This window comes from Odontesthes bonariensis, chromosome 4, assembly GCF_027942865.1.
Source record: "Odontesthes bonariensis isolate fOdoBon6 chromosome 4, fOdoBon6.hap1, whole genome shotgun sequence".
Taxonomy (NCBI): Eukaryota; Metazoa; Chordata; class Actinopteri; order Atheriniformes; family Atherinopsidae; genus Odontesthes; species Odontesthes bonariensis.
In genome coordinates this window covers 24,763,103-24,777,079 of record NC_134509.1, presented here as the reverse complement: position 1 = coordinate 24,777,079, position 13,977 = coordinate 24,763,103, and the positions used below count along the sequence as shown (strand labels likewise).

The 13,977-nt window shown below is 38.6% G+C and overlaps 1 protein-coding gene across 2 annotated transcripts; it reads right to left on the bottom strand.

Annotated features, from left to right (window-relative positions):
- Positions 1-53: 53 nt before the first annotated feature.
- tmc8 (transmembrane channel-like 8) lies at positions 54-12,478 on the bottom strand. 2 transcript variants are annotated; one of them, XM_075463630.1, is made up of 16 exons: positions 12,233-12,478; positions 10,199-10,460; positions 6,566-6,714; positions 6,309-6,443; positions 6,172-6,224; positions 5,946-6,085; positions 5,726-5,873; positions 4,016-4,180; positions 3,763-3,920; positions 3,621-3,678; positions 3,391-3,500; positions 3,026-3,212; positions 2,376-2,524; positions 2,100-2,243; positions 1,906-1,984; positions 54-1,148 (listed from the first exon to the last, which is right to left on the bottom strand). In XM_075463630.1, the coding sequence occupies exons 1-16, from the start codon at positions 12,273-12,275 to the stop codon at positions 1,008-1,010; spliced, it is 2,121 nt and encodes a 706-aa protein (XP_075319745.1). In that variant the 5' UTR covers positions 12,276-12,478; the 3' UTR covers positions 54-1,007. The 2 variants fall into 2 exon arrangements, with proteins under 2 accessions (XP_075319745.1, XP_075319744.1); XM_075463629.1 differs by having other exon boundaries at positions 5,726-6,085.
- Positions 12,479-13,977: the final 1,499 nt, after the last annotated feature.

Genomic DNA, 13,977 nt, shown 5'->3' with positions numbered 1-13,977 from the left:
TTGATTGGCGTGTCAGAATCCAATAGAAGTAACTCTCATCATTACTTCTATTGGTCAGACATTTCCTCTTGCTACACCCTCTACAATGGACTAAAATATTTTGTTTTTTTCCCAAACATTCTATTTTAGTGGGTGCAATGTCGTGAGGAGGTTTTCAGACAAAATGATAAAAAATGCTCCAGAAAACATCACAGACCCCACCTTTAAGTAATGTAATGAAAAGTATAAGTAAAAAGTAAACAAGGCAAATGCAGTTTGAACTTTGAAGGTCAAATAAACTTAAAATCTACACACAACCAAGTGCAGGCAACATTTAGACCAGGTTTAGACAGAAAATACAAACTTTGTGAACCTTTAAGTTTTTCTTCTTCAAGTAAGGTCAGTGCTGAAAATGAGGCCTACATTACACCATTAAGAAAAAAATGAAACAAAAGAGGCTGCTACTCTGATTACCATCATTATAAACTAAATTCAAAGAAAAAAATAGGAGAAAACTGAAGCTTATCTGGCATCTGAAGAGGGAGTCGAGTTTGAAACCCCTTTTGTAAACCTTTCTAAAAAATAAATAAAATAACTCAGTTCCTCTGAAGAGGAAGACCTTTTTTGTAAAACTACCTTAAAACCTAAAAAAGGGGAGTTTCTGTAAGATAGAATTTAAAACACTGTTGTGTTTTCTCTCTCTCTCTCTCTCTCTCTCTCTCTCTCTTTTTTGTAACGAGTAACTAAACCGAACAATGAAAATGTATTGGAGTAAAAGTATGCAATTAAGTTCGGAAATATAGTGAAGTAAAAGCGAAAGTTGTCAAAAAATTTTAAACTCGAGGAAAGTACAAAGTATTCCAAAATATACTTAAGTACAGTAGTGAAGTATTTTTACTTCGTTACTATACAACACTGCTAACTTCTTAGTTTTTGATCACTTCAGGCCTCCTGCCAGCTGTGGTCACCCTGACCAGGATTTTAACGTTAAGCCAAAGTCTGCTGACAGACACGGCATATAAATCAGTTTAGCTATAAGGAGGAGCGTCTTTTCGAGGACTGAGGGGGGCGTCCTCTTCGATTGCTGCAGAACGGACTCTGCTTGTGTTCTTACGATTTCTCAGCATGGTGGCGTGCTGCTTCACCAGGAAACGCTTATCTGAGCTGCTCTGTAGGGGAAATCATACAAATTTACAGGCACAATGTGAACACACACAGAAGAAAGAAGAAACACATTAGATGCTGATATACACAAACCTCACAGGAGCCAAGTAAAATGGGTGTAACTCGCATGTTTTCTTATCGTCTTGCAGTAAGTGATTTGTTGGTGCTTGAAAGTTTCTGAACCAATCATTTTTCTGCATAAATATGACCTAAAACATCATCTGCTTTTTACACAAGACCTAAAAGTACCAAAAGAGAGCCAAATCAAACAAACAAGAGAAAAATAGCACAGATAATCCTGTTACAGAGTAACAAGCGGCAAAAGGTTGTACACAAGTTGCCTGGGTGTGAATTCAAGCTGCCTGACTCTTGAGGTGGTTTTAAAATCTTTTCCAACCTGAGGTCTGAGATCTCAGTAACTTCCCTTTCTTCAACATGTAACACACTTCTGTAAACACACTTCTGTGCTGTGAAGATCAGACTTTGATAGATCCCTAACCTTCATACAAAACAGGACGCCCTCTTACACCTAAATGAAAACACCCGTCTCAGATTTCACCTTTAAATGACCTGCTAATCCATCGAGTCATAACATTTTACCACTCGCGGATATGTAATATTAGATCATTTTTATCATTAATAATTAACAGTGTCGTCTTTATTTTAGGACTGTTCATTATCAGTGCACGTTTGATGGTATTTGGGCTCATTTTGCAGAAATATAGAAACTTTCAAACACATTGTTTGATTGAAGGTACGCACCATAACCAGCATGTCCTTTAGTCTCTCAATGGCCTTCTGATTGGCACGCTTCCGTGACACATATGAAGTCAAGATGATGCTGAGGAAGGAGTGTGATTCATGTCATATTTGATAAACAGCACATTTAAAAAGAAAAATGGAAATCAATATACTGCACAGGTATTTTTAAATCTGCAGTTACTTTGCATACTTACATCTCAGCTAGCAAGAGTGGCAGGGCAAAGGCCTCAGAGGCCAGGTAGCGGAGAGTGGTCTGGACTGGGCTGGGAAGACTTTCCACGCAAACTCCTGTCACATTAAACACAGTTTCTCCGTTTCCAAAAGGACCACAGGAGTGCCTGGAGCAGAGAGCAGACATGCAAATCTGTCCTTCTAGCGCTAAAAAGTTCAATAAAAATAAATAAATTGTAGCTGGACAGTTGTACCAAGACAAAAAACGAGTTCTAAAAGAGTTCCAGAAAGGTCAGTACATGTTGATGTCTTTGTGCTGGTAGAGGTTGTAGCCCAGTGTGGCTGCAGCCATCAGGAGACCCAGCAGCAACATGAAGTGGAATAAAACTGAGGAGCTGGACGCTCGAAACATCCGCTGCTCTGCCACACAGCAGCGCAGGACGCTGAACTGAAGACACACAGTGAGACAGAGACAGACACATCTACTTCATTAGTGCGTCTTAGACACAAACTAAGGACTGTGTGCATCACTACACAACCAAAACAGGTCAACGGAGATGGAAATTCATTGTGGAAAAAGGAGCTGCTGTACAGTCGTTCTGTGGTATTTTGACCTAAGCATGTCACGCATTTCTAATCAAGGCCTCACGTAATCGTGCCAACTTGTGAAAAAAGGCATAACAAGTCATCTTTAATTGAGTTCTGTTTTCATGTATCACCCCTTTCACTCACTAGAGATCCTCAGTTTTCCAGTCGGATCACCCATCGACCACAACTTACTTATCCAACTGTTCAGCTAAGCTTTTTAGCTATATTTCCTGCCTGTGACATCCTGTTTAGTTGGATCCTCTTCTTTGCTTTCCTGACACAAAGCATGGCTTTCATTTTTTAATGACAAGCAAGATAAGCTAAAGTAGTTACATTAAAAAACTCTCATGTTTCAGACAACCTTTTTGATGTAGAATGTGGCCAGCAGCGTGACAGTTCCTATCAGAGGCAGCAGAGGGCAGTAGTAGACTCCAACCCAAGACACAGTCTGACCATATACTAGGTCTAGCACATTGAAAGGGATCAGGAAACGTTGTTTCCCGGACAACTGAGCCAGTAAAGATCTAGGGTACTTCTCATGCAAAAGCCTGTCAAACAGAGGGAAGAGAGGAAGGATATTTATTCAGATCACATTAACAGAAAATGAGTCTATATTGATCTCTATAATGAGCTCAGGAGAGACATCAAGCACCTACTATGTTTCCGTTCAAACCACAACATTCATGACTAAGAAAGAAAGAGACTGTTGATCTCAAACAAACCCACTTCCTGGGGTAGTTAAAGAGAAAGGCATTGCAGAATGTGGCGAGGAAGTTGAAAATGCACATCTTGTACATCTCTCTGCCAAACTGGTTTTCCCAGCATGAAGAAGACAGCTACAGATAGAAACATGAATAAGAAAAAGAAAACTGGGTCAAAGATGACACGTAACAAGGACAGTGCTTCTGTGTCTGAGCTCAGTTTACTCGAAACAAGAAGTTTTACTCTCAACTCACATTTATGAAGATGAAATACAAGTAGATCCCCAGAGAAGCCAGCTTTAGGAAGATGCTCCTGAAAATAAAGAAAACTTAGTTAACCTTTGCAAGTGTGTTTGTCACTGTGCACAACAGGTGTTTATCTACTTTTGCATCATACCTCACAAGAGTGGCATTCACTTGAATGGTGAAGGAGTAATCTTCGAAAGACGAAATTTTACGGAATATGTGCGGGAGAACTAGGTTGACGAAGCTGATGGAGATGGGAGGAAGATATTGAAGTACCAGACTGACCAACCAGTGGTAAGCAGTAGTGCTCTAAGAAAAACAGCCACACATGAAAAGTTATTTAACAAATCTAATATTTAATTACACCCTGTAACAAAACAATATCTGTAGGATCAAATCCTTACCACTGTGAGGGATTTTTTAGTTGAGAAGTAGATGAGATAAAAGGCTCCACCCAGCAGAGACAAAACAAACAAGTTGAGGATGAACCTGAGCAGGTAGAGACGCACCTTCTGTCCAAGTGTCCTCTGAGCTTTCCGCAAGGAGAAGCTCTGCTCCTCTAAAAAGAGCTGCGACAGAGAAACAGAAGGCTTTTTAAGTTTTTTCACTGCACCAGTGTTAAAATCAATCAGTTTTCACAACCCAAAGACTCCAGAACAGCATCAGAAGAACCATCTTGTAAGATTGTAGATTGTACGTAACATTCCTTGAACCATATATTTCAATTCAATACAGGATAATGTGCCAGAGCGTAGCTCTTAGAGGATGCTAAATGTGAGGAAAACTATACAAACTGCCATCTATTGCACACTTGCAACACTGTTTCCAAAAAAGTTGGGACTGGCTCTCTGATGGTATGGGGGTGCATTAGTGCCTGTGGAACTGGCAACCTGCACATCTGGAGAGACACCATCAGTGCTGAAAGGTTTATACAGGTTTTAGAGCAACTTACGCTCCCATCTAGATGCTTTTTTTCAGGGAAGGCCTTGCATATTTCAGCACGACAATACTAATACTTCATAGTAGAAGAGTCCAGGTGCTGGGCTGAACTTTCAACAACTGAAAACATTTAGAGCATCACGAAACACAAAAGACAACAAAAAAGACCAAAGGCTGTTGAGCTGCTAGAATCCTATATCAGACAATGATGGGAAAACATTCCTTTCCCAAAAGTCCAACAGCTGGACCCCTCTGTTCCCAGATGTTTAAAGAAGATGGGATGCTACACCGTGGTAAACATGACCAACATGTCCCAACTTTTTAGTGGTGAATCCTTTATTGGTATATGAGATATGCAAATCATTGCAGTCTGTTCTTATTTATATTTCACACATTGTTGTTGTTAGTGCTAGTGGTGCCTTCACAGATGTGCAAACTACTTGCACATCTGTCACGCACACTAATGTAAAACCATTCCACTTTTTAACTGTTGAACTGACAACAAACTGGAAGGCCTCTCCCCACTTCAGACAGAGGACATAGCTTAAATTGATCTAGAAAGCACTCTAACCCAGGGAAGTTGGAGGGTCTTTATGAAACTTTATTTATTTATTAATTTATTCATTCATTCAGTTTTCACCTGCTAGAGTTTTAACTTAAAGGATAACTGCGGTATTTTCAACATTAAGCCTCTTTTATGAGTCGTCTGCAATGTTTTAGAACCCCCCTCACCGCTTTTTTGATGTTTACTGCTGTCTCCGGTATTTGCCTAATTTTGATTCTTCTCAACCTGCTTCAGAATGGCAAAACATCAAAAAAGCGGTGAGGGGGGTTCTAAAACATTGCAGACGACTCAAAAAAGAGGCTTAATGTTGAAAATACCGCAGTTCTCCTTGAACATTTGTGGATGCAGTGATGCATTTTGTACACTGACAATGGTTGCCATAACACATTATCATGTGGCGTAGACAACGACATCGACCAAATCTCCTTACCGATCTGTTGCCAGTTACCCTAATTAGATGTGTGATGTTGGGTAACTGTTGCCCTACACAGAGACACACCTCTAATATTTTGTCCATAATTTCTGAGACTTTGCCAGCATTGGGCCTGCAGCCAAAACAAATAAATGAACATGTGTGGTTGATGATCAGGTAAAGTGTGTGTCCTTTTACCTTGAGGTCATTTCTGACGAAACTCTTCTTGAGTTTGGCAGCCGCAGGGTCCTGGATGGTGAAGTCCCAGCCACAGAAGATCTTAAAGCTTACATTCACACTGTAACGCTTTCCAACCATCCAGGTGTGCTTGTATCCGACTGTTGTTCTGTAAGAGGTGTGCAAATATAATGAAAATTGTCTGGAAACATTTTTTATGGCTTTGCTATTGATCACTAACCTCCGGACCACCATTACAATACTGAGGAAGAGGATGGTGAGGATTCCAGCAATGTACAACAGAGGTGTATTCAGGCAGGGCAAACTGAGTGAACCACGAGTGTAAAAGCCCAAGAAAACAGGGGAACGATCGAGAAAACCCTGCGCAAAACAGAAGATAAGTAAGGATTATAAGAAACACGTATGGAAAACAAATAGTACACATTCAGAAGTATAAAAACTCTTACCGATCCCAGGACGAAATCTAAAACTGAGTCATTTCCTTTGAATCTCAGCGGTTCTGTGAAATCACAGAGAAGGATTATCTTCAGTCAAATTGTAGTGGTGTTTGATCCACTGCTGTCTGTCATTACAGCTGACTCACCACTGCCGTTGCCTCTGCCATAAAATCCTGTGGGCCCCAGAATGAATCCACCAATGAAAACACAGTGCAGCAGGTTCAAGTAAATCAGGTATCTGAGGAAGACAAAATAGGCCTTCACGCCCACTCCAAACCTGCCTGGAACAGATTGCTGAAGGTTAGAAGCTCAAGTAAAAGTGCAAGGCAATATTATTTTATCCCTAAAACTATAAAAATATTCAAGTATATGTACAGCAAATGTACTTCTGGTCTGGTCTTACCTTCGATTTTGTGGAGTGTGTGCTGCCATGGCAACAGGCCGGACAACGCCTCACCCGCATGAGTACCCACCCTCTTCCTGTTGATGCTCTGGCTCCGGCTCCAAGACTCCCAAAAACCAATATTGCTGATTTGCATCTTCCTCCTCTCCCTGGGAAGCAGCATTCATGTAATGTTAAATTAATGCCATTTTTATCTAAACATAACAAAGTAGCACCATAACCACTAAAATACCTTTAATAAAATACCATGCAATCAAAAACTAAACATAAATTCAAGCCAGAAAACACTCAATGCTAGACTGACTGTGTGGATTTTACAAGTCAAAGTTTCGTTGAGTTTATTCCAAGCAAAAATAATATACAGAACAAGCGGCTAAGTATTTGTGCAAATTCAAATAAGCTTGGAAAGGAGTGGGATGAAGACAAGCTTATAGATTCCCACCCCCATTCAGTTCTTAATAAATAATAAGCCCGTCGCCATTTACATCATTTGTTCTCCATAATGTGTGTACATAGTACAGTTGCAAAAAAGAAAAGGAAAAAATACATACACATACACACATACATACACATGTACATATATATATATATATGCATACATACATATATACATACATTTCTTTTCCCCCCTTTCTTCTTCCTTAAAAAATACCAGCAATGGTAATAAGAATACCCCAAGGGTAAGGCCTGTGAGTAACTGATTATAACATATTTTACTGTTGTATGCAGTGATCTTCTTGCGCACTGTACTTTAATAATATAATTTTTTTGTATCTTAGTTTGAAAAGGTGAATGGATGGGCATTGTTTAATATTGGCACATAGACTGTTCTACAGACAGACGCCACATACAGAGACACACATGGTTTTCCTCGTGGTCCTCACTGCTGGTACTTTGAATTTTCCACAGCCCCTCAAATTGTAGTTACCTTCTCTTTTTAAAAATATTCTTTGTATATTTGTCGGTAATAATTCCTTACTTGCTTTGAACAATAGCTGTGCTGTATAGAAATCAATTAAATCTTGTAGTTTTAATATTTTGGACTGCAGAAACAATGGATTTGTGTGTTCAAGGTAACCCACTTTATTAATGATTCTTACTGCTCGCTTTTGTATTGTTACTAGGGACTGAAGCGAACTTTTATAGTTATTTCCCCAGACTTCAATTCCATAGGTTAAGTATGGCGATACCAGGCAGGAGTACAATATATGCAAAGCCTTAGGCTCTAGAACATATTTAGCTTTGTTCACTATTGAAATATTTTTTGCTGCCATTTTCTGTATATGTCTGATATGTGATTTCCAGCTCAGTTTATTATCAAATGTGATTCCTAAGAATTTGATTTCGGCTACTTTCTCTATTTCAGTACCATTTATGTTAATTGCTGATTTATCTTTTTCTAATGTGATAACTTTTGTTTTGTTTAGGTTGAGTGATAATTTATTCATATTCAGCCATGTTTGTACTTTAGTTAATTCATGATTTACCTCTTCTATTAGCTTACTGTAATTCTCATCACAGTGAAATAAATTTGTATCATCCACGAATAATACCATTTTTAGTACGTTAGAGACCTTAAATATGTCATTAATGTATAAGTTGAACAGTAATGGGGCCAGTATACCTTGAGGCAGACCACAAACAATGCCCATTCGTTCAGACTCAAACTCACCCAACTTCACAAATTGCTGTCTCTCTGTTAAATAGCTTTTAATCCAGTTCCAGGCCACTCCCCGTATGCCATATTTTTCTAATTTTTGGAGTAGGATACCGTGATCAATTGTATCAAATGCTTTCTTCAGGTCTATGAAAATTCCGACAGCGTGCTTTTTGTTGTCTATTGCATTTCTTCTACAGCGTCTATGATTGCCATTGTGGTTGATCTCTTTGGTCTAAATCCGTATTGTCCATTATTAAGCAGTTTATGTTTCTCAATAAATTTTTCTAGTCTGGTGTTGAACAATTTTTCTAACATTTTTGAGAACTGGGGTAGAAGAGAGACTTGTCTATAATTTGTGAAGATGTGCTTATTTCCACTTTTAAAAAGTGGTATTACTTTAGCAATTTTCATTTTTTCTGGGAACTTTCCAGTTTGGAGGGAAAGGTTGCATATATAAGTTAATGGTTTTGAGATATTATTGATTATTTTTTTTACTACTCTCATATTTATGTCAAAACTATCCATAGAGGATTTATTTTTTAATTTGTTCACCACCGCTTTAATTTCTTCCTCATTCACATCTGTGAGAAAAATGGTTTTTGGAGTTTGCAGAGTCATTGCTGTTGCTTACTAGGATTTTATTTGCTAGTTTGGGTCCGATATTTATATAGAATTCATTAAATTTGTTTACAATATTCTCCCTATTATGCTCTTCAATATGCTCTTCAAAGTAAATGAGAATGACTGTATATTATGAAAATCTCTAAATCTAAAAGCTAGGAATCACTCAAAGGGTCACAGGATGATCAACTGGATTGGATAGGACCTCAGGAACTGTGAGGATTTCCTCGACTACAATAATAATGCCAAGAGATTTAGAGAATCTGGAGAAATCCTTTTCTATAGGGACAGGGATGAAATCCAGACCTGAATGGGTGTAGTTGTCAGGCCTTCAGGGAGCACGCCATCAAAAACCGACACTGTTGTGGTAATGGGCTCAGGGACTACTTCTGAGACCACTGTCAATGAAAATAGCTTGTTGCTGTATCTACATATAAATCTTAAATGTTAGAATTTAACATGATAAAAAAGAGAACATATTCAAAAAAATCTCCACCTTCTCTGGGCCTAAGAAAAACTCTACATGTACTGAAGCAAAAAGGGAAACTTTCCTGTTGTCAGATTGATTTAAATGAGATATTCTTAAAGGAAATCATGGATCACGGTTTGTTGTCTGCACACAGTTTAAAAACAAACATTATTAGACATGACTAATTTAAACATCATTAATGCTGAATGATTTGGAGCCATACAGACAACGATCCAGCTGTACACCCCTGTTTGTAATCAGTCATTCAGTTGAGACCCCTTCCCCCACCGTTTCAGTTCTTCTTATGTAAAAGTGTCTTGGAGACGTTCATCTTGCGTTCCAGCCATTCTGCCTCAGCCTATCGCTCGTTTTGTTTTGGTATCTTTTTAAGTGTTTGTCTAATTCCTGCCAATGTTGTAATACAGAACTCATTGAGACTTTTGGGGCTTTTTTGGATTTTTTGGGGCCTGTTTGCCTGCTCTCTATCTGATAAGATATCTCCAGTGGCTGAATTTATATGAATAACCTCTGCTTTAATCATTGCCTTTTTTACTTCTATTCTGAGCTTGTCCAGATCTCTGAACCTGAGTTGTTTTCCCATCTCAAACCATCAGAATTATGAAATCCTGAACAGCTGGGCTCTTATCAGTGTCCTCAGTTACCAAATACCGATGATGCAGAACTGTGGTAAACCTTTTTTTAAAATAGTTAGATTAGATTTAAAGTTGAAGTGAGAATCTTTTTATTCTTCTTATTTAGTATTTTACACAGAGGGTAACTTTTTTGGAAACTGATATTGTGTTTTATAAAATACTGTGTGTTACAGCATGAACTTTTTGAGCTTTAAAGTCAAATTAAGCTTTAATTTGATGAAGTTTCCCACCTCGCTTGTCTCTTCCCCTGCATACACATCGGCAAGTTTCTGAGTGGCTGCAAAGATGCCTTGTCTCTGGGTCCTCTGGAGAGGTGGCCATGGCTGATGCCCTCTGCCGGTCCAGAGCCACCCCTGTAGGCCTCGTTGGCTTCCAAAGGACCATTTCTGCTCTGCTCAGGCCGGGAAGCCTGGATACTGGGCAGCAGGTCAAATATCTCTGTCTGATAGTACTCACAGGAGTCTGAAGACTGGGTGGACCGAGTGCTTTCATCTGTGTTGAACACAACAAATAAGCATGAATGGCTTCACCACTTTTTGACAGGAGGCTTCAGTAAAGGGCTATTTCATTATAAACTAACCTCAAGATAATTTCAAAAAGGACTTCACTTGTTAACCTTTTTTCTTTCCAATGTTCTAGAAAAAAGCGCCATAAGAGTAAGCACCACATCTTTAGTCATTTCAGTTCTGTTAGTCTGGTTTATTTAATATGTAATACACAATGATCATGGACATGTGAACTTATACAGTTATGTTAAAAAGAGAGATTTTACATATCAGGACATATTGGTTCCTGACCAGGTCTTATTATGAAGCAAATGCAGCCGCAGATGACGAACACATGGCAAACTACATGGTGTCATTATTTATTTAACAAAAACTGAGCCAAAATGCAGAAACAGTGTGTTAAAAGTACACCCTTATTGCTTCCATACAAATTAAAAGGGTCAGCATCAGCCAGGTGCTGCTAATGAAATTGTAGCGTTGATTAACTGGTAATCAGAAAGTCTAAGAACCTCTGTAAAAGCTGAAGTTTTGTCAGTTTGCTGGTCTGCAGCATTCAGGTGTGTGTTAACACAATGCCAAGGAGGAAAGACATCAGCAATGATCTTTGAGAAGCAACTGTTGCTGCCCATCATTCTGTTGCTGGAAGGGTTATAAGGCCATTTCCAAACTATTTGGAGTCCATCATTCAACAGAGAGACAGATTATTCACGGGTGAAAAACATTCAGGACAGCTTTCAATCTTCCCAGGAGTGGACGTCCCAGCAAGTTCACCCCAAGGTCAAAAACCCAAGAGCTACATCTCAGACTCTACAGGTCTCAGTTAGCATGTTAAATGTTAAAATTCATGACAGCACAATTAGAAAAAGACTGAACATCATAATGCACAGTAGCACGTTTGGAGAAAACCAAACACAGCATATCAGCATAAACACCTCATACCAACTGTCAAGCACGGTGGTGGAGGGCTGATGATCTGGGCTTGTTCTGCAGCCACAGGACCTGGGCACCTTGCAGTCATTGAGTCCACCATGAACTCCTCTGGATACCAAAGTATTCTAGAGTCAATCTGTCAGACAGCTAAAGCTTGGCTGAAACTGGGTCATCAACAGGACAATGATCCCAAACACAGCAGCAAATCTATAATAGAATGTCTGAAAAATTAAAGAATCAAGGTGTTGCCTAATAAAAGCCCTCAAACCTAAAAATTCCTCCAAAATGATGAGAGACTGATAACATCGTACAGATAACACCTACTTTAAGTTATAGCTGCTAATGGTGGTTCTACAAGCTGTTGAATCATTGGGTGTGTCTAGTTTTTTGCATGCTGCTTCCGCATTTTGTCTTAATTTGTGTTGTTTTAAGACCTGATAAGGACCAGATAATCTTTTGCTATGTTCTGATATGTAAAACTTTGACATTATGTCTCTTTTCTTTTTGTTTTTCTCTTACTTCTGTATGCAAAGAAATGCCTTGATCATTCAAATGCATTCATTTACGAGCCTCAAGTGTCAAAAACGTTCACGTTTACATGAAGACTTGGATGTGACTTGTGTTAGACAAAGACCAGCTAAACAGAGGAAGTAATAACAGCACCTCTTTTCATCTAACACTTCACTGCAAATGTTTACCAGATATGATGTACAGAAAGCGAGTAGTCCAGCTCGTCCAAAACACACTCACAGAAACTAAAGGTACTGACTGTTGTGTCACTCTGAGACTCACATGGAAGGAACGAACATTTACTTTGTTTCCCGTTACCTGATAAGAGTCTCATGAAGTTCACAGTTTTTTGGTCCTCCATTTTGCTCTGTTCTTCCTTTTAAAGAAAAAGAAAAAAAAATGTCTTTCTTTATAGACAACACATCTCAACAAATGTCTATACTCAAGCTTAAATTTTAAGTTCTGAAGTTACTTCCGCAATTTGCACCAAAATTTCCTGCTTTAAACCTCGCAGCAGGCGTCACATCAAAACAAAGACCTCTGAATGGCTGATCTGGTCTCACACTGCACTTTCTGGCAGATGGAGGAGCTGTTACATGTGTTCACACTAAATTTGACATTTCACAGGAAATCACGACAGGATGCAGAGATAGACGTTGGCTGCGCTTGTGGCAACATAACAAAAATTGCTCACCTACACACGCTGGACTGACAAACATCAACATTTTGAAGAAAATAATTAGATGACACTAGTTAAGTGTGGGGGAAGCCTTTATCTAGATACCCTACTAGCATTACATCTTGTATAATGTCATTATATTTTCCACTGCTTATGTATAGTCTAATCTATCAAAGTGTTAAGCTAAATGAATATTTAGCTTCAAACTGAATCATCAGAATCAGTCTAAGATCTTTTAGGTCACAGCTGATAGTTTCCTTCCATCTGTCTGGTTGTTTAGCAATTAGGAAGTTAGTCATGATTCTTCAACAATCCACATAAACAACCATGTGACTGGACATTACTGTGTCTCCTCTGTGAAGTGTTTCAGCATTTGTAAACCAACATTTTCAACTGAATGCATGAGATGATGTAGCAACGAGGCTCTTTACACCCACTCCCTATGCCACAAAGACGTTTGACGCTTGCAGTCAATACATTTCACAAGGAAAGCATGAGCATGGGCGTCATTTCTCACGCAATGTATCTTTATGATTGGTTTCAATTCTACTGAAACTTTATTCACTTTTACACAGAGAAATGAGGGCACACAGAGCCTCTAAGATTTGGGAAAATGAATAATTTTAAGAGAACAATATTCTTCAAAACCAGTTTTTGTTCAAAGTCTGTCCAAGCATGCACTAACTGAGCGGTGGCAGAGGAGGTATTCAAGTTTATACTATTAGTAGCAGCACAGGTTAAAATTTAGGAGACAAATAGTTGGGTTAAAAATCTTATTTCTATTATGTGTATTAAGAGTACTCATTATGCATCAACGTGATATTTGTCAGTGTAATATTAGATCATAGTAAGGTTATATCTGATCACTTTAATAGTTTTGATTTCTAAAAGCTCCTCCGATTTTGAAAAACTGTCATTATAAGAAAGAAACGGTGTGTGCCTTGAATGCAAGCCTTAAACAGCACATGTTCTCAAACACACTCACCCTAAAATGTGTCGAAATGAGGAAGTAGTGCTGCTTGTTAAGATGTTTTTAGTGTGCCTGAAGCTTTGAGGCAAGACTTCTGTTTGGACATGTTGACAATAAAGCTGACATGTTAAGACCTTTGAATTAGTTTTATGTATTTTGATAAGAAAACTATGGAACTCAATCCAGGAATCATGAGACACATTTTAAAGGATGATACACCAAGTGTAAAAATGTCCTTCTGTGAGTGAAAAGATGTGGGTAACAGTTTAATTAAGGAGGGATTTTCACACTTTATCAAATATTGTAGCTTGTTCATATTGTTTTAGAAAGATGGAAGATGAGTTACATGGAGGAAATGATAATGCCAAAGATAACACAAACACCTACATTGTTTCAGTGGGCATAATGTCTTTC

Excerpts from the sequence above, each read along its gene's own strand:
- tmc8 (XM_075463629.1), bottom strand. The coding sequence starts at position 12,275 with ATGGAGGACCAAAAAACTGTGAACTTCATGAGACTCTTATCAG. Across the intron at positions 3,501-3,620 it reads TGTATTTCATCTTCATAAAT|CTGTCTTCTTCATGCTGGGA; the intron begins GTGAGTTGAGAG and ends TTCTATCTGTAG. Across the intron at positions 1,149-1,905 it reads TAAAGGACATGCTGGTTATG|AGCAGCTCAGATAAGCGTTT; the intron begins GTGCGTACCTTC and ends TTTCCCCTACAG.